At 53.0% G+C, this 20,578-nt stretch overlaps 1 protein-coding gene and 1 long non-coding RNA gene across 5 annotated transcripts; one reads left to right on the plus strand and one right to left on the minus strand.

Moving 5' to 3' along the window:
- The first annotated feature begins 7 nt into the window (after window positions 1–7).
- Window positions 8–5,831, plus strand: LOC149858613 (uncharacterized). Its single transcript, XR_016444038.1, has 3 exons — window positions 8–129; window positions 721–813; window positions 1,437–5,831. It is a non-coding gene; the product is annotated as an uncharacterized LOC149858613 (long non-coding RNA).
- Window positions 5,832–7,583: 1,752 nt separating this feature from the next.
- Window positions 7,584–19,967, minus strand: LOC149858614 (ultra-long-chain fatty acid omega-hydroxylase-like). Of its 4 annotated transcripts, none has more exons than XM_090061776.1 (13): window positions 19,893–19,967; window positions 19,166–19,388; window positions 15,412–15,556; window positions 14,411–14,464; window positions 13,960–14,087; window positions 13,546–13,667; window positions 12,510–12,777; window positions 11,747–11,813; window positions 11,171–11,300; window positions 10,794–10,927; window positions 8,893–8,957; window positions 8,565–8,647; window positions 7,584–8,115 (listed from the first exon to the last, which is right to left on the minus strand). In XM_090061776.1, exons 2-13 carry the CDS (start codon window positions 19,385–19,387, stop codon window positions 7,938–7,940), a joined length of 1,596 nt encoding a protein of 531 aa, XP_089917902.1. In that variant the 5' UTR covers window position 19,388; window positions 19,893–19,967; the 3' UTR covers window positions 7,584–7,937. The 4 variants fall into 4 exon arrangements, with proteins under 4 accessions (XP_089917902.1, XP_089917901.1, XP_089917899.1 ...); XM_090061775.1 differs by having other exon boundaries at window positions 19,828–19,961; XM_090061773.1 differs by having other exon boundaries at window positions 19,815–19,953.
- Window positions 19,968–20,578: the final 611 nt, after the last annotated feature.

Consider the following 20,578-nt stretch of genomic DNA (forward strand, 5'->3'; position numbering starts at 1 on the left):
CGGAAGTGGGCGCCGCAGCCCCTGTCATGTGTCGGGGAGCCCGCCTCGCACGTGACGCAACTGAGGCGCCGCGATCGCACAATGCGCCGCAGTGGGATCGTTTTGCACACACGGCCCCTCTGACCCTGGGTATGGTTCCCCTGGGGAGCGGCCCTGGGGCTGCGCGGGGGCGGCTGTGGGGAGCCAGGCCCGTACCGGGCTGCAGGGAGCCGCCAGGTCGGGGCGTAGAGCGGGCGAGGCCCCACGTTTTGCCGGTGGCCGCAGCCGGGCGCTGCTGGTGGCGATGCCCCGGTGGCGCCGCAGCCAAAGGCCGAGGTCCTGAGAGCAGCCGGAGCAGGACGCCTGCGAGGTTGGGGCCGGTGCCCTGGCGCAGGGCCCATATCAGGTGCTGAGGGGACGCGACCCGCTGTCGCCCTGCGCCGGGCTGCCCGCAGTGCCTGGGGAGGTAGCTCCCCATGCCAGTCTGAAGCTGGCCAGCAGGCACAGTACATGCGTGCCTGCACAGATGAACTAAATACGCAGTAAAGCGCACAACACTGGCCTGAACCGAAGTTCACTCCATCTGGTGCTGTGAAAGGAGGTGCTGAAAGCAGAGGATGGGAAGGAGAGAGAATTGGAGTACGAAAGACAAGGGCGCTGCTGGGGTGGGAAGGCAGGGGTCACAAAAGCCAGTGCAGGCAGTGAGATAAGCATCTGTGTTCTGATTGGGTCTTGCCACAGCCAAGGACCATCCACTGAGCTCCCTTCCTGCAGCAAGAGGAGAATCTGGACCATTGTCACCTGCTGCTGCCTCTGGCCCTGGGAACAGAGGGGGTACGTTAAGGCTGGTCATTCTGAACTGCACCGGAGTGCTGCTTCTGGCGTGGTTAAGTACCCGCAGAGGTGTAGCAGCTTTAAACCCAGTTTGTGGAAATGGGATTTTCCTCCCTTGCTTGCTCCAAGGGCCTTATGGCTAAGAGCAAGCAAAACTTGGGGGCATCCAAACCCCAAGCCTCTGGGCTTGGGCCTGCAAGTAGGATGCCCACCAAAGGATTTGGAAACATCTGAAGCCCCAGGTGTAGGTGGAAGATGTTTGCCAGTAGTAGGGCCACTTATGGTTCCGGACTCCTGGATTTGGCATTAGTTTTGGCTAATTTAGCCTGGGATACATAAGATTAAAAAAAAACACTGTCATCACTTTCTAGCACATTCAGGTGTGTCATGTGTTTTGTTTGTGTCACGCTGTGACACAAGCCCAGGGCCCAGATGATGTCAGTCTATCCTGGGTCCTAAGCAAGGCCCTTTCCCCATGACCCCCCCTGGAATACGCATGCAGGAATAACAAACTCCTTGACCCGCTGCAGTGAAGGGCACCCTGATAGAGGAGGCTGGAAGAGGTTTCTTCAGTCTGGCAAGGGGAGGGCTGGGCAGTGAGTATGTGTTTTCCATGTATACAGTATCATCAGGGTGCGAGAAGCACCAGCCCCAAGAACAGGTGGGAACAAACCATCCATGGAGACAGTGAAGTCAGATAATGGGGAAGGATCCCACTCATGGAGCAGCAAGTACCTGAGACAACATCTCCCTAGGACCGTGCAGGCAAGAAATCAGGCTGGTTTTGAGCTGGCGTTTGATGATGTTACATATGGTATTGTCAGAGGGAGCTGCCTTTGACAGCAGAACTGGACTCCAGTGTTCCTGTGTGTACAACAGGTGTATGTGTGCATGTACACTCATGTACTTCCATGTATGCACATGCATGAATGCCTGAGCATGTGTTGTGTTCACACACTTGTGTGAGCATAGGTATGTGTGCATGCATGTACAAATATATTTGTGTGATGTGTGCATGTACATATGAGTTTATGCACAGCTGCATTGGTTCTTGTTCGTGTGTATATACATGTGTACACATCTGTGCACAGAAATGCTCTGATATGTGCTTAGGGTATATGGTATATGCATACATGTATGTGGTGTTTGTAGACGCACATGTATGTGCCCTGATGCAGATGATGCTTCCTTGTGTGCATGCTTGTGTATGCACATTTGTGCAGGCACATGTAAGTCACTGAGGCCATTCTGTCTCAATACACCTTCCTCTTTACACTGCTCCAGCTCCAGCTCACTGGATTCAGCAGGGGGCAGCTGGAGTGACAAATTCAGAGTGGCCCAACATGGAGTAGTGTAGGGATTAAGCTGGAACATCCCATCAGGGAACAAGGTTCTCCAGCAGAGCCAAACCATTAGGCCTGACCTCTGGGGACCAGCTGTCAGGATCAAGTCTGCAAGGAGCCCCCAGGACTCCAGTCTTCATAGATAAGAGCCCTGGGGTCCTGTACTGGGCTTCATCCCATTTGTTTATGGCTCCTTTCCCTGGGTCCCTATGGCCCTGCATCACAGTGCTGACAGCCAGTGGGGTTCTGCAGACACAGTACAGCCTTTTCACAACAGGCCAATGTCAATGAGTCAGGCAGAAGCCAAGATGTTTGTGCTTGAGTTTAGGATGCAAAGCCAAACCTGTCTCCTGGCAGGCTCCACAGCCCCTCTCCACCCTGCCTCGGGGAGCAGACTCCACGCTTACTGTGACCCTGGCTCCAGCCACCCTCTGCCATGGGAGTCTGTGATTTCATGGGCTGCTCAGCCTGTGTCCCAGGTGTTCCCCTTTCCAATCATTAGGAGAGACTGCTGGCCCTGCTCTTCCATACCCAACCCCAGAAAGCACATCTAGCCAGTTCAGCCCAGTCTAGCATCAGGGGACTTCAGGGAGGACCATGGATCCAATGGCACCACAGCTACTGTGGCTATCCAGCTGCTGCAGGACCAAGCATTGCTTTACATGCTCCACATGCCTGCTAGAGGCATCCCTCCTTGGCATGCATCACCAGCACTTGGAGAAACAAAATGTCTCAGATTCTTGAGCCCAACACAAAAGTCATGCGTGACCCAGCAGCACCTTGCGCGCTGCTCCCCCCTTGCTGAATTGATGAAGACTTACCCTAACCACACCCCCGCCACACACACACACTTTCTCTCTCTCTCTCCTGCCTGGTGGTCTGTCACTGCCAAGGGCCCAGGTTTCAGGGCACAGAGTGGATGTGATGCTGTGCAGGAAAGACTTCCTAAGGCTGCAAACCACAGTTGAGATGAGGCTGCAGGTACTTGCAAGGTAAGTTTGTGCTCTCTGGGAGCTGGGACCCCCTCCCCTGGTGTGTGGGGAAAAAGGATTGCTGTCTGGAGGTGGGACCTTTCTGACAAAGATGGGGAACATCTTCGAGCAGCATCTGACTGAACCAGGGAGGAGCTGTTAAACTAGGTTCTATGGGTGATGACGGAAAAAACCCACTGGCCACAGTGCAACCAACAGTGAGGCAGGAAGACTGAGAAGAAAGACCTAATTCTGCACAAGGGCTGGGGAACCACAACAGACAGGGAAAGAAAAACAGAAAAGGCAGTGTCTTCAGTGTGTGTGTTGTAACAGGAAGCATGCTCGGGGCCAGCTCTCACGCCAACTTGTCCACCTGTCTCTATGGGCAACTGCCTGCCTCCTCGCCTGCCATGCCTTGATGATACATAATTATGTTGTTAATTAGGTGGGAGGCTGCCCATTCTTGCCCCGATGCCAGGGGGTACTGTCTGTGGGTCCGGTCCTCCCCTACAGCTCAAGCCTTGCAGATGGCATCCACAGTTCTTACAGCATCACCAGCCCCACACTGGGCCCCAGAATCCTTCAGTCCAGACCCCAACTAGATCCCTCCAATCAGGCAGCCTACTCTGCCCTCATTCTGAGCTGCCTAACTCCCTGAACTTTTCCCCCTGGGGTGTGCGCCCCCCTCTCTCCCCTGGGACCTTTGGCCACACAGGCCCTGGCCTCACCTCCAAGGCCAGTCGGAATCCCTCGCGATGCGCCCCTGGCCCTTTTGACCTTTCTAGTCCTGGCCCAATCATTGACCAGTTGAGGGTGTTCCGAGTCAGGTCTCTGAGCCTCTAGCCCACTGTCTAACCTGGGTCTGCCATCTTGGCCCTTCTATGGGGTAGCCCACCTGGTTGTGGGAGCTGGGGCTATTAAGGTGCCCAGACCCAGCTTTCACCAGGATGGTAACTGGGCTGGTATTTCCTGGGGGCTCCCACATCACTGAGAGCCCCACCAGGCCACCCATCCCCAGCAGGGTGCAGTTTTAGGTCATGCCCAGAACCAGGAGCCTCCAAACCATCCCCTTAAGCTCCTGCCCTTACTTCCAGGATGTTGCAGTTAGCCTTGCAGCCAGACAATGTTCTGTCTCCTCTGCCAGCAGAGAACTTTGTTTATATATGTGGCCACCACAACCAAGCACTGGCTGGCTGCTTGGCTCAGCCCTTAAAGTGGCAGGCACCAGCAGTGCCCTGCCACAGTGAACAAATGCAGGGAGAGGGGGCACAAGCAGGATGAACTGGGAGACATAGTGTGCAAACAAAGCCATGGCTTGGTGGGAGAATTCCCGTGAATTTAACCTGGAGGGGAACATCAACATTGTTTTGGAAGGCAAGGCTTAGCAGAAAAGGAGGTGTAGTGTGTTGCTGTACATCAGGGGTGGGTAATTATTTGGGCCTGTGGGCCACATAGGGAGTTTTGGTGAGCTGTGGTGGGCCAGGTTAGCACCTCCCCTACCCCCATGACAGCTCGCCAGAACTCCCTAAGTGGCTCTGCTCTGTACTCTGTGTGGGAGCCAGCCCCATGCTATCCCCACCCAGTGATCCTGGGGTCTCCATGGAGATCAGCTGCGACCTATGTGGGCAGGGTGCATGGCCTGGTGGATGGGATGGGGCTACAGGTGGGGAGGGAACTGCACCAACCATGCTGCCCCAGTCTCACTGCAGGCCTGGGGATGGTGGGACCAGCCACACGTGTCACAGCCTAAGCTGCCCCCTGTACCTGGGCTGGGTGGGACTAAGGGACCTGCCCCAGGATGGACAAAATCCACCCCAAAGTGATGAAGAAACTAGCTATAGAAATCTCAGAGCTCCTGGTAACGTATTTGCAGTCAGGGGTGACAGTCAAGGTCCCAGAGGACTGGAAACGGTAAAACTGCCCATCTTTAAGGGGGAAAAGTAGAAGCAGCGGAATTACTGACCAGCCAGCCTGACTTAAACAAAGTTCATATAACCCAGCTTGTAAACATCTGGAGGAGAGGGCTGATCACTAGCAGCTAGCATGGCTTTGTTAAAAACAAATCCTGCCAAACCCAGCTCATCTTCTTTAACACAGTAACCAGCTGGGTAGAGGAAGGGAATGCATTATCTCAGGATAATGTCATGTGGGACTCGAATGAGGGAGAATAAGCTAGAATTACTGTTACGTGGACACCTCACTGGAGGAGTAACCACAAGCAGCCCAGTCAGCACACTGCTGTGGCCCATATGACAGCTTGTTAAAATATTTTTAAACGGATACCCGAGAAGTAAATTGTGTGGGTGTGGCCCACATAACACATTGAGAGCTGCAAGTATGGCCCACTATGGCAAACAGATTGAGAATGAGGGTTGTACAAAACAGCACTGTTTCATTTTGATGGGACAGTATTTCATTTTGAGTTTTGCTTTGTTTCGACGCACTGTTCTGTTTCGTCAAAACTGTTTCGCTGTTTTGACGCTGTTTCAACGTTTCGCCCATAGGCTATAATGGAGAAGCGTGAAACTGCCTATAAAACTTTGTCATTTTTTGGCAGATTTGGATGAAAACAGCAGAGATGGTAGCCCTTTCTGGTAGCTCACCCAAAAGTGCCAGTGCTCTCCTGAAAGTGCCACTTACAGGTCAGCAGGATTGGCTGTAGGGGAGCTCCCCCTGCAGTCAATGACTGACCACTGGGGGGTCAAGTGCCTCCCCTGACCAGTTGCCCATGAACCAGATGAAGATCCTCTCAAAGCAGATCTAGGGGTTGTGTGGGTGGCAGACTTAATATGAGCCAACAGTGTGATGTAATTGCAGAAATAAAGCACAGACACTCTTGGGCTGAATTAACAGTGTGTATGACATAGGAGGTAACAGCAGCACTCAGTGCTCGTTAGGCCTCAGCAGCAGTACTGTGCTCAGTTCTGGCTAAATGTTTAAAGAAGAATGTGGAGGGTCCAGAGGCAGGTGACAAAGATGACAGTTGGGGTGGGAGCCAAGCTGCAAAGAAGGTGATTGAGAGAACTAAGTAAGTTTAGTTTGGAGTAAATGAGCAGTTAAGTTTCCAAATACCTGAAAGGCTGCTGTAAGGAGGGGGAACAACTAGTCTCCTTTGCTGCAGAGGGCAGGAAGCAAGGTGATGAGCTTAAAATGAAGTAAAGCAGATCAATGGTGATGCGTAGGGGGTGCATGGGGGAGCACATGCACCCTCTGAGAGTGCTGGTGCACCCCCTGTCAGCCAGCATTCCCGGCAGGGGGGGCAGGTGAGAGTGCCAGTGGCCCCCAAGAGCACCGGCCAGGGGGCGGGGGGCTCACCCAAAAGTGCCAGCACTCTCCTGGAAGTGCCACTTGTGGGTCGGCCGCAGAAGAACACCCTCCCACCCTGGCTGATGACTGACCACTGTGGGGGGGAGTAAGTACCCCCCTGACTCAAGAAGCACCAGTTACCCATGAAGCAGATGGAGATCCTTTCAGGCAAATACTTCCTAATGGTCAGAACTGCAAGACAGTAGAACAAGCTGTCCAAGGAAGCTGAAAAATCTCCCTCACTGGAGCTTTCCAAGCAGAGGCTGGATAAGTCTGTCTGGCACAGATTCACAGGTGTTAGGGGCTAAAAGAGACCTCACAGGCCCATCATGTCCAGTCCCCCTGCACTTGGACAGGAAAGGCTGCTGAGGTTTTTTGAAGATTTTCGGAGTAGGTGCTTGTACCACATCTGAGTGAAGTCTGTTCTGGACCCTGGACACTTGAACAATAAAGAAGTTTTTCCTTATGCCCAATCTAAAGCGATCTAGCAATTTATGACTGTTATTCCTTGTCTTCCCCTGGGGTGCCTGGGTGAATAGATGCTCTCCCAGGTCCTGATGTGTACCCCTTATATACTTGCAGGCTGCCATCAAGTCCCCTCCAAGTCTTCTCTCCAGCCTGAACAGTCCTATGTCTTTCAGCCTCCCCTCACATGGCCTGCTCTCCAAACCTCTAATCATGAGTGTGGCCTTCCTTTGAACTCTCTCAAGCTTCTCCACATCTTTCCTGAAGTGTGGCACCCAGAACTGGATGCAGTACTCCAGTTGTTGCCTCACCAAAGCTGAGTAAAGCGGGAGGATGACATCCTTAGTCTTGCTTGAGAGGCATTGGTAGATGCATGCCAGTGTCTTATTTGCTTTGTTGACTACGGCATTGCATTGGTGGCTCATGTTCATTCTATGGTCTAGCATGACCCCCAGGTCCCTTTTGGTTGTGGTGCTAGCAAATGTAGCACCACTAAGCCTGTAAGTGTGTTGCGGGTTATTTCTCCCCAGATGGAGCACTTTACATTTCTCGGTGTTAAATGTCATCAGGTTTTGATCGGCCCACCTTGTGAGCCTGTCCAGGTCAGCTGTATCCCCAGCCTATCCTCCAGTGTGACTGTATTCCCCCATAATTTGGTGTCATCCACAAACTTTGCCAGTACGCATTTAACACCCAAATCTAAATCATTAATGAATATCTTGCAAAGCACTGGTCCAAGTGCTGAACTCTGAGGGACACCACTGGTCACCGTGAGCCATGTCGACTCAGGTCCATCTATTAATACACTCTGGGTCCTGCCTCAGAGCCAGTTTCCCAGCCACCTGACCATTAGGAGTAGTGCACCCATCTCTGAGCAGGGCTTGGACTAGATACCCTGAAAAGCCCCTTTTGCCCCTGTAAGTCCATGATTCTGTCTGTTGGGAGGGTCAAAGTGTGGGAACCCCAAGAAGCAGCAGTGCCGTTGTCCTGGGGCAACCCCCACATGCTAATGCTAGGCAGAGTCAGGCAGGGTCTGGCCTCACAGCTGGGCCCGTAGGGGCTCCACCTTCAGCCACAGCCCATCCTCAGCACGCAGGATCAGTCCAGGTTTGCGCCGCACGGACCTGCTCTCATCCAGCCGCATGGTGAAGTGCAGTAGTGTCAGCCCCAGCACTACCTTCATCTCTGCCATTGCAAAGTTCTGCCCAATGCAGTTCCTGGGGGAGGAAAGAAGTGGGGAGGAGGTCCTGAGGATCCACCCAGCCAGGACCCTGCAGGGCTGGAGGAGCAGTGCCCTAGGACCAGTCCGGAAATCCTGATCCCTTTGGTGGGAGGAGAGGTCATTGGCAGTGTCTGTGCTTCCCTTGACAGGGGGAGCAGGGTGGGCAACACAAGCAGGGTTCAACCTCACCAACTGCAGGGATAAATACATGGAGCCTGAACAGACACAGTCCTTGTGGGACCCCAACCAGCTCCTTCTTGGGAAAAGGGACTGACCCACAGAAATACCAACTGGCTTCAGTGCTGGCCAGACTAAGGCCACCTTCTGGGTACCCCATAATACTTCGCTGCAACAAGCAACTCCCTGGCATGCATGCAAGGTGGGGTGGGAGGGTTGATAAGAGGCTAATTCTGCAAGAGGGCACGAGTACAGGGGGCAAGTTACCTGGGCCCAGCCGAGAAGGGCACAAAAGCCAGTGGGGACTGGTTCCGGGAGTTCTCTGGGTTGAAGCGGTGCGGGTTGTAGACCTAGGAAGCAAGCGCAGGACACATAGGGGGACACTGGATGAGTTTCCACGGGGCCACACAGTGATAGCAGGAACCTTGGCATAGCCCTCAGGTACTGCGCCAGACCCAGCACCCCAGCCCTGCCCCACCATGTTTCAGTTTTGTTGCTTCATGCCATCTATTGCTGCTACAAGCACAGCCTTCAGCACCCACTGAGTGCAGAGAAACAAGAACCCCAGAGAATCTGCTGGAGTGATCAGCCATACCTCAGGATCTGGCCAGACAGTCGGATTGTGATGCGTCCCATAGATGCTCATCAGACAGATGTTCCCTGTGGAGAGGACAGGTTAGAGAAGAAGGAAGCTTGGTTAGAGATGGGGGAAGAAGCATTGACTGGAAGCAAGAATTATAAAAAGGATTGCTCAGCACAAGAATGAACAGAACTTGCTTTGGAGAAATCAGCCTGGCTTTTTCAAAGTGAGGTCATGCCTATTAGAGTTCTTTGAGGGTGTCAATAAGCATGTGGATCACAGTGATCCGGTCAATACAGAATATCTCGACACCCAAAAAGCTTTCAAAGTCACGTACCAAAGGTTCTCCACGAGATAAGGCTGTTACATCAGAAGCATCAGAAATGGGTTGAAGGATAGAAAACAAAGAGTGGGCACAAATGGTCTGCTTTCAGAATGGAAAGAAGTAAATAGTGAGTTCCCCAAAGATCTGTGCTGGAACTGGTGCTGTTTAATATGTTCATAAATGGTCTGGAAAGGAGAACGAGTAGCAAGGTGGCCAAGTTTGAAGCTGACACAAAATTATTTGAAGTTGTAAATGGCAAACCAGATTGCTAAGAGTTACAGAAGGATCTTGCAAAAATGGGCAAAAAAGCAACAAAATAGCAGGTAAAATTCAATGTTGTTAAATGCATATTGATGCCCATGGAAAAAAAATAACCCAAATATACATACATGATGACAGGTTCTACACTAACTGTTAACACACAGAAAAGAGATTAAGGAGTCACTGTGGACAGTTTGTCAAATATATCAGCTCACAGTTCAGCAGCAGTCAAAAAAGTTAGGAATTATTAAGAATGGAATTGTAAAAAGACAGTGCCGCAACGCCCCTTTAATAATCTACGGTGCATCTGCACTTTGAATACCAGGTGACAAGCTCTGGGAACAGGGGAGACCAGTGGATGTGATACACTTTGATTTCAACAAGGCTTTTGACACAGTCTTCCACAGCATTCTCATGATCTTGGGGGGTGAAGGGGTGGCAGGGTAGAGCCACAATCTACCTGCATGCCCCTGCAACAGGTGAGGGATCTGCTGTCACTGCCCTACAATCCTGGCCCAACCTCGGAGCAGCTTCCCAACCACCAGCATGCTCTGCCTGCACAGCTCCCAGCTAGTCTCCATGGAGACCCCAGGAGTGGGGGGTTATGACAGCATGGAGCTAGGGCTAAGGCAGAGTCCCAGTTCTGCGTCCCCATGCTGTCATGGCCCTGCCACTCCCCATGGAGACTGGTTTCGGAGCCACATAGGCAGGGGCTACCAGGAAATGAAGTCCAGCCGCCAGCTGAATCCACCATTTTGCCCAGCCCCAATATAGAAGAACTAGAGAAGGTACAGAGAAGCATAACCAGGATGATCGAGGTTGTGGAGCGGTTTCCATATGAAGAGAGACTAAATAGGCTAGGACTTTTCAACTTAGAAAAATGATGCCTGAGGGGGAACATGATAAGAGGCCTACAAAATATTAAATGGTGCAGAAAAATGAACAGGGATTTATTCTAGACTCTCAATCCTAAAGCTAGGGGACATAAAATGACACAATTAGTTAACAGGTTTAAAATTAACAAAGGGAAGTTCTTTTTCAGTCAGCATGTAAGCAGCTTGTGGAACTCATTGCCACAAGATGATGCGGAGGCTGGTAACTTAACCACGTTCCAAGGGGAGTTGAACAAATTCCTGGAGAAAAGGTCCATCAGCATGTATTGATAATAGTAGGTAGGAGTGCAGCCTTTGAACTAAAACTTCCTAAATCTCGGAATGTCTGAAGCTGTGATGGGAGAGAAGCAGGACATGGACATTTCTGCACGTGCCCACTTCACCTTCCCACTCAGCATCATGCTCTGTCCTGCATGGGCTGGGACAAGCCCTGGTACCTTTGGGGATGACACATCCATTAGACAGCTGGATGTCCTTGGTGCAGCGCCGAGACACAGCAATGACAGGTGGGTGCAGGCGCAGACTCTCCTTGATACACATGGTGGTGAAGGGCATCTGGGACAGATCCTCCCTGCAGCATCAAAGCATCAGTGACAGCAGGGAAACAAGTTATCAGGGGCAGGAAAAGCTGGGCAGTGGGCAGACTGGGAGTGCTTAGGTGGAGTCATTGGAGCCACAGGCACTGTGGGTGTGGGCTGTGTGGTGGTGTGGGTGTTAGAGGTGAACACGGGGCCAGGCCCATCTAAGACAGATGGAGCTGCCTTGCAGTGCAAGGAGAGGCACCCACTGATACTTGCTGCAGAGGCTGCCTCACCATTCTAGCTCTTCCAATGCCTTGTCCTTCACCAGCTCCTGGATCTCCTCCCGGCATTGCTGCTGATACTCAGGGTGACACGCCAGGTTATACAGCACCCAAGACAGGCCACTGGCTGTGGTGTCATGGCCTGGAGAGAGGGGCACAGACAAAGTGAACACCACCCTGAGTTGGGGAAGGGAAGCAGAGAAGGTGATAGATCTGTGGCCATGGCAGCAAAGGCCTCAGCTCAGCCCCTGCCAGTGCTCAGCGCTGCTGCGTTGCTGGTGCCACAGGGATGCAGGCCCCACTCCCTGGGCCTGTCTGGCAGCTCCAGATCCAGAAGTCCCAGGCCCCTGCACAGGAGCCAGCCGGTAGCATCCCCAGTCCCAGCAGCCTAGTCTTACAGCTCCTGGGGTGTGGAGGAAACCACTCTCACCCAACCTGAAGAGGAGAAGTGGCAGGGCCCCACAGCCATGGATCAAAAACCTGGGCTCTGCCTCATGGAGTCATGACATCTACAGGTTTCCCTTTAATATGGGACAGGGAGATCAGTGGGGGTCCTGCCCAGCCCTTACCCCACAAACACCTCCTCACCCCCAAACATGAAGGTGTTGGCCTCTGCCATGATGTCCTCATCTGACAGCTCCCGGCCGTCCTGGTCCTGCAGCAAAGCACATGGGCTACTTTTTAGTGACTACGGACTCCTGTCAAATCTGTGACCCATTAGACTCCAGAACCTTTTTCACAACACTGCCACCCAGCCGGGGTCTCCCATTCTGCACTCATGCTTTTAATGATATATGCAGTCCCTTGTACATGTCTAGAGTAAATATTATTCTGTTGTCTCTAGCCCAAACAATCCAAGCTCTTCTGAATGCTTCTCCTGTCCTCCAATACATCTGCCATCCTTCCCCATCTTGTTTCCTCTGCAAATTTCCTCAGGAAGCTCTCCATTCAGGCATCCAATTCATTAATAAAGCCTGAACAGCACCGGGCCCAGGACAGACTCTTGTGTGACTCCACTCAGAGTCTCCTGCCATTCTGATACAGATCCATTTATAATCACACTTTGCTTGCAGCTATCAAGCCAGTTGCCTGCCTGCCTTGTAGTAATTTATTCCAGTGCACACATCTCCCCCCCTACTTTGTGAGAAGGTCCTGTGGGACTATCAAAATAATTTTTGAAGCCCAAGTACAGTGTCCACTGCCTTCCCTTCATCTGCCTAGCAAATTGCTTTGTCTAAGAAGTAAATCAAGGTAGTCTGGTAGGATTAATTCTTAGAAGGGTTCTCAGAGCCCTTCTACCCAGCTCAATAAGGACTAGCCTTGCCCTACGGGCCCAGCCCTGGAATGGTACCTTGGCTAGCAGCAGGACATCAATGAAGTCCATGGTCTTGCCCTGTTTGGCTTGGAGCCAGGCCTCTCTGCCCACATGGCCCAGAGTCAGGCGGCGCTGCTGCACCACGTCAGCAGTGAAACGGTGCACAATGCTGCACACCTGCCGAAAGCGCCGCCCATCAGCCATGAGGTAATAGATCCAGTCAAGGTGGTGCAGCAGGTGCTGGTGGCGCTTCACTACCAGGTTGCTGAGCTCCAGGATGGCCATGATGTAGTTGCTGGGCTTTCTGGAAGGCAACATGGGGGCTTGTGACTGCCTGCCAGGGAGGGAGACACACCCCAGCCAGACCTGGCTACATTCAGTAAATGGGGAGGAGTCCAGAGACCAAGGACAGAATCACTATATTCCCTCACAGCCGCAGCACAGCCAAGGGGTCCCTAATGCATTCAAGTTTTATGGGGTATGGGGACATGACTGGGCCTCCCAGGGCAGAGAAGTGCTCCTTCCTCGCTGGCACTGTCTGGAGAGGATGGGGCATGGGTGCGGCAGAACTAGCCATGAATCATCCTGGAGCAGGAAGATGGCCCTCAGTGTCCAGGCCCTACCCCTGCCCCCAGGGCCTCCCTACCCCTCACTGCTGCAGATGGGGGAACCAGCACTGACTAACTCCAGGAAATCCAGGCGGATGGACCCAACCCACCACTTCCCCAGCTGCTGCTGGGAACATTTCCCCTGCTTCTTGCACTCCTCCAGCAGCCAGCAGAGCCCAGGCCACAGCCACCAGCATAAGTGCATGCCCTGGGTGGCATGGGACAGGAGTGCAGGCATACATGGCATGGCAGGGCACAAGCAGATGGAGACAGGGTGTTTTGGGGTGGCCTGAAGGGGGCAGGGGTGTTCCCAGGGCAATCCAAGGTGGGGGCAGGCTCAGAGGAGGGAGTTCTGGCTCAAGCAGCAGATACACAGCATCCTGGAAGTGAGATGCCCCCAGCCCCACCCCTTTCCAGGGCCATTCCAGAGCTACAGGGAAGCTGCAGGCATGGAGCTCACTCACTCCTGGCAGTCACTGTGGTGGCTGAAGATGCATTTCTGCAAGCTGTCCAGGGTCATAAGGCCCAGTTGCTCAAATATATCCAGGGAGGGGGAGCCAGATGACACCAGTCGCCGCCACTTGGCCTGTGGGATAATGGTGCTCCTGAGTGCAGTGCCCAGCAGCCACATGCAGGGATGTCCTGCACACCTGGCCCAGGCACTGCAGGTAGGGGCATCTTAGAGAAGCTTGTTCAGGTTGGGGAGGGCAAGGTACTGGTGTGGGGACTATACTGTGTGGGCCATAGGAGAGGGTGCAGTGCTAGGGTAGAGAGCAAGGAAGAAGCCTATGCTCTTGTTAGGGGACACAGGCTGGCAGTGCACATAGGAAGTAGGGCAGGGTGCTAGCACAGCAGTGGTGCAGGGGTGGGGCACTCACATGCATGATGTTGGTGCTCTGGTTGAAGATCTTCACGTACGGCTTCAGGATGTTGAAGTGAAAGGCCCGTGTCAGCATATGCCGGTGCCATCCCCACCTCTGCCCATTGCTCAGCAACAGACCCTCCCCTGCAATAACAGCGCTCGGCTCACAACCTGGAAAGACTTCTCCCAGACCCTGTGTCCCAGCTCAGATCAGCCTGCAACCCTGGAAATCCTGCACATAGACTGCACCTGACCCATGGAGCTGCCCCCCACCCCCAACCATGCCCCAAGGGAGCTCCTGAGCATGCTAGATCCAGGGCAAAGTCCTCACCCTGAGGCACAACCCCAACCCTGAACACTGCCCAGTGCCAGGGATGGCTCTTCTGCCCCACAAGTTCCACTGGGCAGCAGCACAACTTGATACCAAGTACAGGGGGCCAGAGGAGCCCAGGGCAGGGCTCACTTACCCAGCCAGGGCTTTAGGAACCCATAAAACAGGGGGTCCTTGGAGGCAACAGCAACTGGGGAGTAGAGCAGAAAGGGCATGACATGAGGTTAATGCTCAGGCACATGCAGCACAGAAGGCAGGACAGCCTCAGGCTCAGGGCTTGGGCACAAGCAGCCTGGCAGGAACACGGTTAGGGCTCAGGCCCACATATAGCACAGCAGGGGCTGCCAGGCCATGTAGAAAGGGAGGGCATCAGGGTCTCTGCTCTCACATGCAGCACCAGAGTCCTGGCACCTGCCCAGAGGAAACTGCAGGCCCCCATCCAGGTGGGGCATTCCCCTGGCCTGGACTAGCTCCGCCCCACTCCCTGCTTGCCCATGGGTGTGAGGTGTAAGGGACCCCATGGTCTGACTTCCAGGAGTGTCTGGACCCAGGCACCAAAAAGGACAGTGGAAGATGCCATGAGCAGCACCAGTTCTGCTACGGGCCATGAGGCAATGTCATCTTGTGTGCCATGTCACTGCACTCAGGGCTGGCTGTGGAGGGCCTGACTGCAGGAGGGCTGCCAGGGACCCTGGGGCAGGGGGGTGAGCAGGGCACTGTGGGGTGCTAGGTAGGGTTTTGGGGGGGGGCAGGCAAGTGGCCTCTCACAGTAAAAGCCTCATCGGTGCCCAGTGCTGACTGAGGGAGCAGGAGTTCACTCATCAGGCACCTGCAGTACACTGCTGAGGCTGGGGGAACGGCACCAGCTCCACAGGGCTCCTGCTGGGTCTCAGCAGCCTGCACACACTGGCAATTCACACTGATGTCCCAAAGGGTGGGGGCACCTCTGCCACCTGTGGCTGATGGGTGGAGCCCTCTCACCCCTCCACCTGTGTCCCTGCTGTGCTGGTTCCTGCACACACATTTCTGGGATGGCACAAGGGCCTTCTGGGAAAGTGCTGCCTGCCCAGCCCAGGGAGTGGCCCCAGGAGCCCCACATCTTCCAAATGGTTCCCAGCACACACTGCCCTTGGTTACCTGATGCCTGCAACACGGGCTTAATGGCCTCTGGGTGGAAGAGCCTCACAATGGGGCACCAGGGCCCAAGCCACCAGAGGCAGGAGTGGCTGTAGTGCCTGACCAGCTCCTCAAAGCTCTGCAACCCCTCCTCTGTGCTCTGCACCTGCAATGAGGGACCACCCATCAGCCAAGGCCACCAGGGACCTACCCACATCTGCAGCCAGGAGGGGCTGGCTCAACCACACCCCTGCCACAGCTGTCCGGGGCACAGGCCTCCTAACCTGCAAAAAACAGGCAAATAAATAGTGTTGGTTTCACCATTAAGAACTATACTGTCAGCTGAATGACTGAATTCCCTGCTAGCATTAACAAGCGCCTCATGACTCTGCTTCCAACTGACCAACTGACCAACAATTCATTTACTACTAACATGTGCCCATCTTGATGAAATCCTGACTACCATGCTGAAAGAGGACAAGGTCATCCTCCTTGGAGGCTTCAATGTGAGGGTTGGCCAGGACTTTAACATGTGGAGGGGCACCATTGGAAAGAAAGGAGTGGGCGACACCAATTCCAGAGGCAAACTTTTACTCAGTAAATGTACATAACATGATCTTGTCATTATTAACACTGTCTGCAGACAACAAGGCAGGAAGAAAACAACATGGCAACACCCCTGCTTGAAACGATGACACCTCCTTGACTACATCATCTTAAGAGCGTGAGATCTAAAAGATGTCTATATCACGCATGTCATGAGAGGAGCTGATGACTGCTGGACCGATAGTTTAGTGAGATCAATCATGTCCATCAGGATTGTGTTGAAATATTGAAAGCAACTAAAATCACTCCAAAGACAGTAAAACATCAAATGCCTTCAGAGCCCTAGACACTGCAAAGCCCTCCAATCACATCCTTGTAAGAAACTCACCAATTTTAGGATTAAAAATGTTAACAAGTGTTGAGGATGATTGGCAAGCTCTGAAGAGGCTTGTATGGAATCAACTGGTTTTGCCATCCGATGCCATCTGGTTTAATGAAAACAATGCTGAGATCAAAGCCCTTCTTGATCAGAAGAGAAAAGTTTTCTGTGACTGGCAAAACCATCCTATGTCCAGTCAGAAGCAGGGAACTTTTCAGTTGCTTAAAGCTGAAACCTAGATGAAGATTCAACAATCAAGAACAAATGGTGGGAAGAAAAACCACAGGAAATCCAACAATTTGTTGAGAATCATGACATGCAGAGCTTCTTCAGTGTAATCAAGGCTCTGTACAAAGCAAATTCTTGTGGACTCATCTTGCTTAGATCTGAAGACTGCAGTACACTCCACAAGGACAACAAGCCCATCAAAAACTGCTGGAAGACGCAGTACCAGAAGCTGAGAATTGACAGTGACTGATGAAACTATCAAATCCATCCTGCAGCATTCAGTAAGGGAAGCACTTGCCATTCCATCAACCTCTGAAGAAGTCCACCAGGCAATAAAACAGATGGAGAACAATAAACCATCTGGCTCTGATGGCATACCAGCTGAGGTCTTCAAAGTTGGTGGGGAAACTATGACCAACAAGCTCCGGCCACTGTTTCTTAAGATCTGGAACACTGAGGAATTCCCACTGACCTATGGAATGCCACTATAGTCAACGTTTTCAAAAAGGAAGATCAGTCTGACTGTGGAAACTATCAAGGTATTGCCCTCCTCTCCATTGCTGGGAAGATCCTAACTCAAATTCTGTTGAACTGACTTGCTCCCTCTTGCCAAGAAAATCCTTCCTGAGTCTTAATGTGGCTTCAGACCATCGAAAAGCCATGGACGTGATTTTTGCAGCCCAGCAGATCCAGGAAAAATGCCAGGTACAACACCAAACTCTTCTGTGATATATAAATTTTCATTTCTACCTAGGAGAATTTTTACACTCTCGACTCTCTCCTATGCCTGATGAAGTGGGTGCCCAAAAGCTTGCAGATAAATATAATACATTCTTATTTTTATAAATTAACAATCAAATCAATCAATTATTGTTTGCAAATAATTATTTGGTCTAATAAAATATACCACCTCTTCCACGAGTTTTGATTCCTGAAGTACACTAGAAACTGTATATGGCCTTTATCAATTTGACCAAAGCCGTCAACTCTTTTAACTGTGAGGCTCTACGGAAAATCTTATCGAAGTCTGGCTGCCCAGGGTTTATCACCATCCTAAGACTCCTTCATGATCAGATGACTGCCTCTTTCCTAGGTAATGGCTCTGCTACGGAGCCCTTTGCCATTCGAACTGGCATCAAGCATTGCTGCATGATCACATCAATTCTGTTTTCCATCTTTCTTGCAGTCATCAAGATGTTCATCTGTGACTGTCTGCCACACAGCATCAGCACTGAGTACAGGATGGATGGGAATCTTTTCAATCTCTCCTGCCTCCATGCCAAAATCGAAGTTAAATCGGGCTCAATTATGGAACTTCAGTATGCCAATTATTGTGCTGTCATTGTATATACTAAGTAAGACCTAAAAATGGCCCTTCACTGCTTCTCTCAAGCATACCAGTGCCTGGGACTGACCCTTAACATCGGAAAAACAAAGGTATTTCACCAGCGTCCTCTGAGCTGATTAACTCCCCCGGCAAAGATCCTCATCAATGGACAGGAGCTGGAGAATGTTGAATACTTTGCACACCTCAGCAGCCATCTCTCAAAGGCCAGCATCGATGAGGAGATCCAACATAGGATCCGATGTACCATCTCTGCCTTCAGAAGATTTTATCAGTGTGTTCAACAATCACGACATCAGGACTTGAACAAACCCTGACCTATGCCTGTGAAGCTTGGGTGACCTACAGGGACCACCGAAAAGCCTGGAATGCCTTCACCAGCGCTACCTCCGGAAGATCCTTGGCATCAAGTGGGCGGATCATCACACAAATGCCAGTGTCCTTACTAATGCTAACACCACCAGCACAGAAGCGTTGATTATTCAACATCGGCTGTGGTGGGCAAAGTACTATGTGCACATGCCTGATGTACATTAACCAAAATAACTGCTATACTCCCAACTCAGCCAAGGTCAAAGGACACACAAGGGCCAGAGAAAACACTTCAAGGACACCCTCAAAGCGAACATTAAGAAGTATGGCATTGACATCACAAATTGGGAAAATTTACACCTTACTGTAAGGGAAACTGTCTTGCCCTGGAGGCAGAAAAGACAGAAACGAAAGGAAAGGAAACAAGACTGAGAAATCCACGGTACGACCCTCCCTTTAAGCACCACCTCTGGCATCTGCCAGAGAGTCTGCCACTCCAGGGCTGGTCTCCTTAACCATCAGTGGATTCCTCTACAACCCTTTACTTGATCCATAGGAGTGGTCATCCTTGACTGCTGCCAAGAATGAAAAAATCCCCTGTGCGTTGGTTGAGGGAGGCAGGGCCAGGGCACCTGCCTGTACTCTGGTTGCTGCCTCAGCAAAAAAGGGTTTGCTAAGACACAGGCTCAGCCATGCATCTCCCATTGCCCCGTTCATCAGCCAGGCACAGGCCCTGGGGCTCACTCACACAGGCACAGAGGCGGCACTGTCAGCCCCAGCCCCATGGTCAAGGCAGCAGGCACAGGGCATGCACAGACCTTTGCACTTAGACCCCCCCCTCACCCAAGCTCCCCATTTTCCCCTCCAGGCGTGAGGGAGCATCTCCTACCGGGGTCAGGACGTGAGAGCAGGAGGAGCGTGGGGACACCTGCCCATGCCTGCAAGGCCTGTACTGCAGCACGTACCATGCCCAGGTGGCCCAGCAGCCAGTTGCGGCACGGGGGCTGGGGGAAGCAGCGCAAACGCTGGCAGTTCAGGTAGTATCGGTGGAAGAAGCCCAGGAGCTGCAGGAGCAGGCAGAGGAGCAGTGCCAGTGCAGCCAGGAGCAGGGCAGAGATGGCATAAGTCCGGAGCAGGGTCTGCTCCAGGCTGAGCAGCTCCAGCACCTGGTCCGCGAGCGGCAGCATCCTGTGGGCAGAGACAGGGCACCATTACTAGGAGACACAGGGCTCCGTGAGGGGGCCAGGCCAGGCTGGGCGCTCAGGTCCAGAGAGGGGCTAGGCAAAGCCCCTGTGAGCAGGGAAACCAAGGGGGGAAGCCCCCAGTGCTGCAAAGCCGGAAAGCTGTGGAGAGGTCCAAGCTCTGGCTGCGGGGCGGGGGTGGAGAGGGGAGAGGAGGGCGTGGGCTCAGCGAGGGCAGCTTGTCCCAGCGGCCTCCCGGCTCCAACTTCTCCGCAGGCGTCTCCTTCGGGCCCTCCTGGGGCCCAGCCAAGCGCTGCCCCGCGCTCCTGGCGGGCGCTGCTGAGCCCGGAGCCCGATCGTGGAGCCTGAGACACCAGGGGAAGGGCCCGGCCAGGGCTTGCCCCCATGCCAATGCCCGCACCGCGGCACAGACCTCCCCCGGGCACCTCCGAGCTGAGCCCGGGCCAGGTACGGGCGGCTCCCGTCGTCTGGGCCGGGCCGGGCCGGGCACCTGCACTGCGGAGCCGCTCCTAAGCCGTGGCCGCAGCTCCGCGCTCCGGCTCTGCCCTCCGGGGGCGGGGGGCAGGGCCGGTCCCGCCCCGACTCGGAGCCCGGGGGTTGCATCATGCCCGGGCAGGGCCCGCCCCGGCGCGAGGCTGAAGTCGGTCTCATTCTTCCTGGTTCCCAATTCCTGGTCCTGGTTCCTTTTTCAAAGCTCATCTATACCCAGTATAAGCTTCTTATTAATGAATTACACATTCTACAGAGAGAATTTCATTAGGTATACATATTTGCCAATTAATATATAAATTAATATCCTGCATCAAATACAGAGATCTAAATGAAGATCAGATTAGAATGGGATTATGGGGCAAAATACTTCCTGAGACACCCCAAACTTCCTGTCCATGCAGCCAGGGGACTGTCCCAAAGAGCCCTGAGTGCAGTCCTGCCTGGCCCAAAGCAGTTTGGCCCTGCCAGCCTGCCAAATGATACCCCCCGTGCCCACTGTACTAAGTATATGGACCTGAATAAGGAACTGGCTTTTGGGCTAGGATTAGGTTGGAAATCCTTCTTGGTCACCCCACACTATGCCTCTATACCACCACGGGACTCTCCTGGACAAACCACAGTCTTGCCCAGCCCAGCCAAAGCACAGTTTGTTTGTGCCAGGGTACAAACTGACAGCCCCCCATT

This window comes from Crocodylus siamensis, chromosome 8 (assembly GCF_052110815.1).
Source record: "Crocodylus siamensis isolate JL-2025a chromosome 8, ASM5211081v1, whole genome shotgun sequence".
NCBI lineage: Eukaryota > Metazoa > Chordata > Crocodylia > Crocodylidae > Crocodylus > Crocodylus siamensis.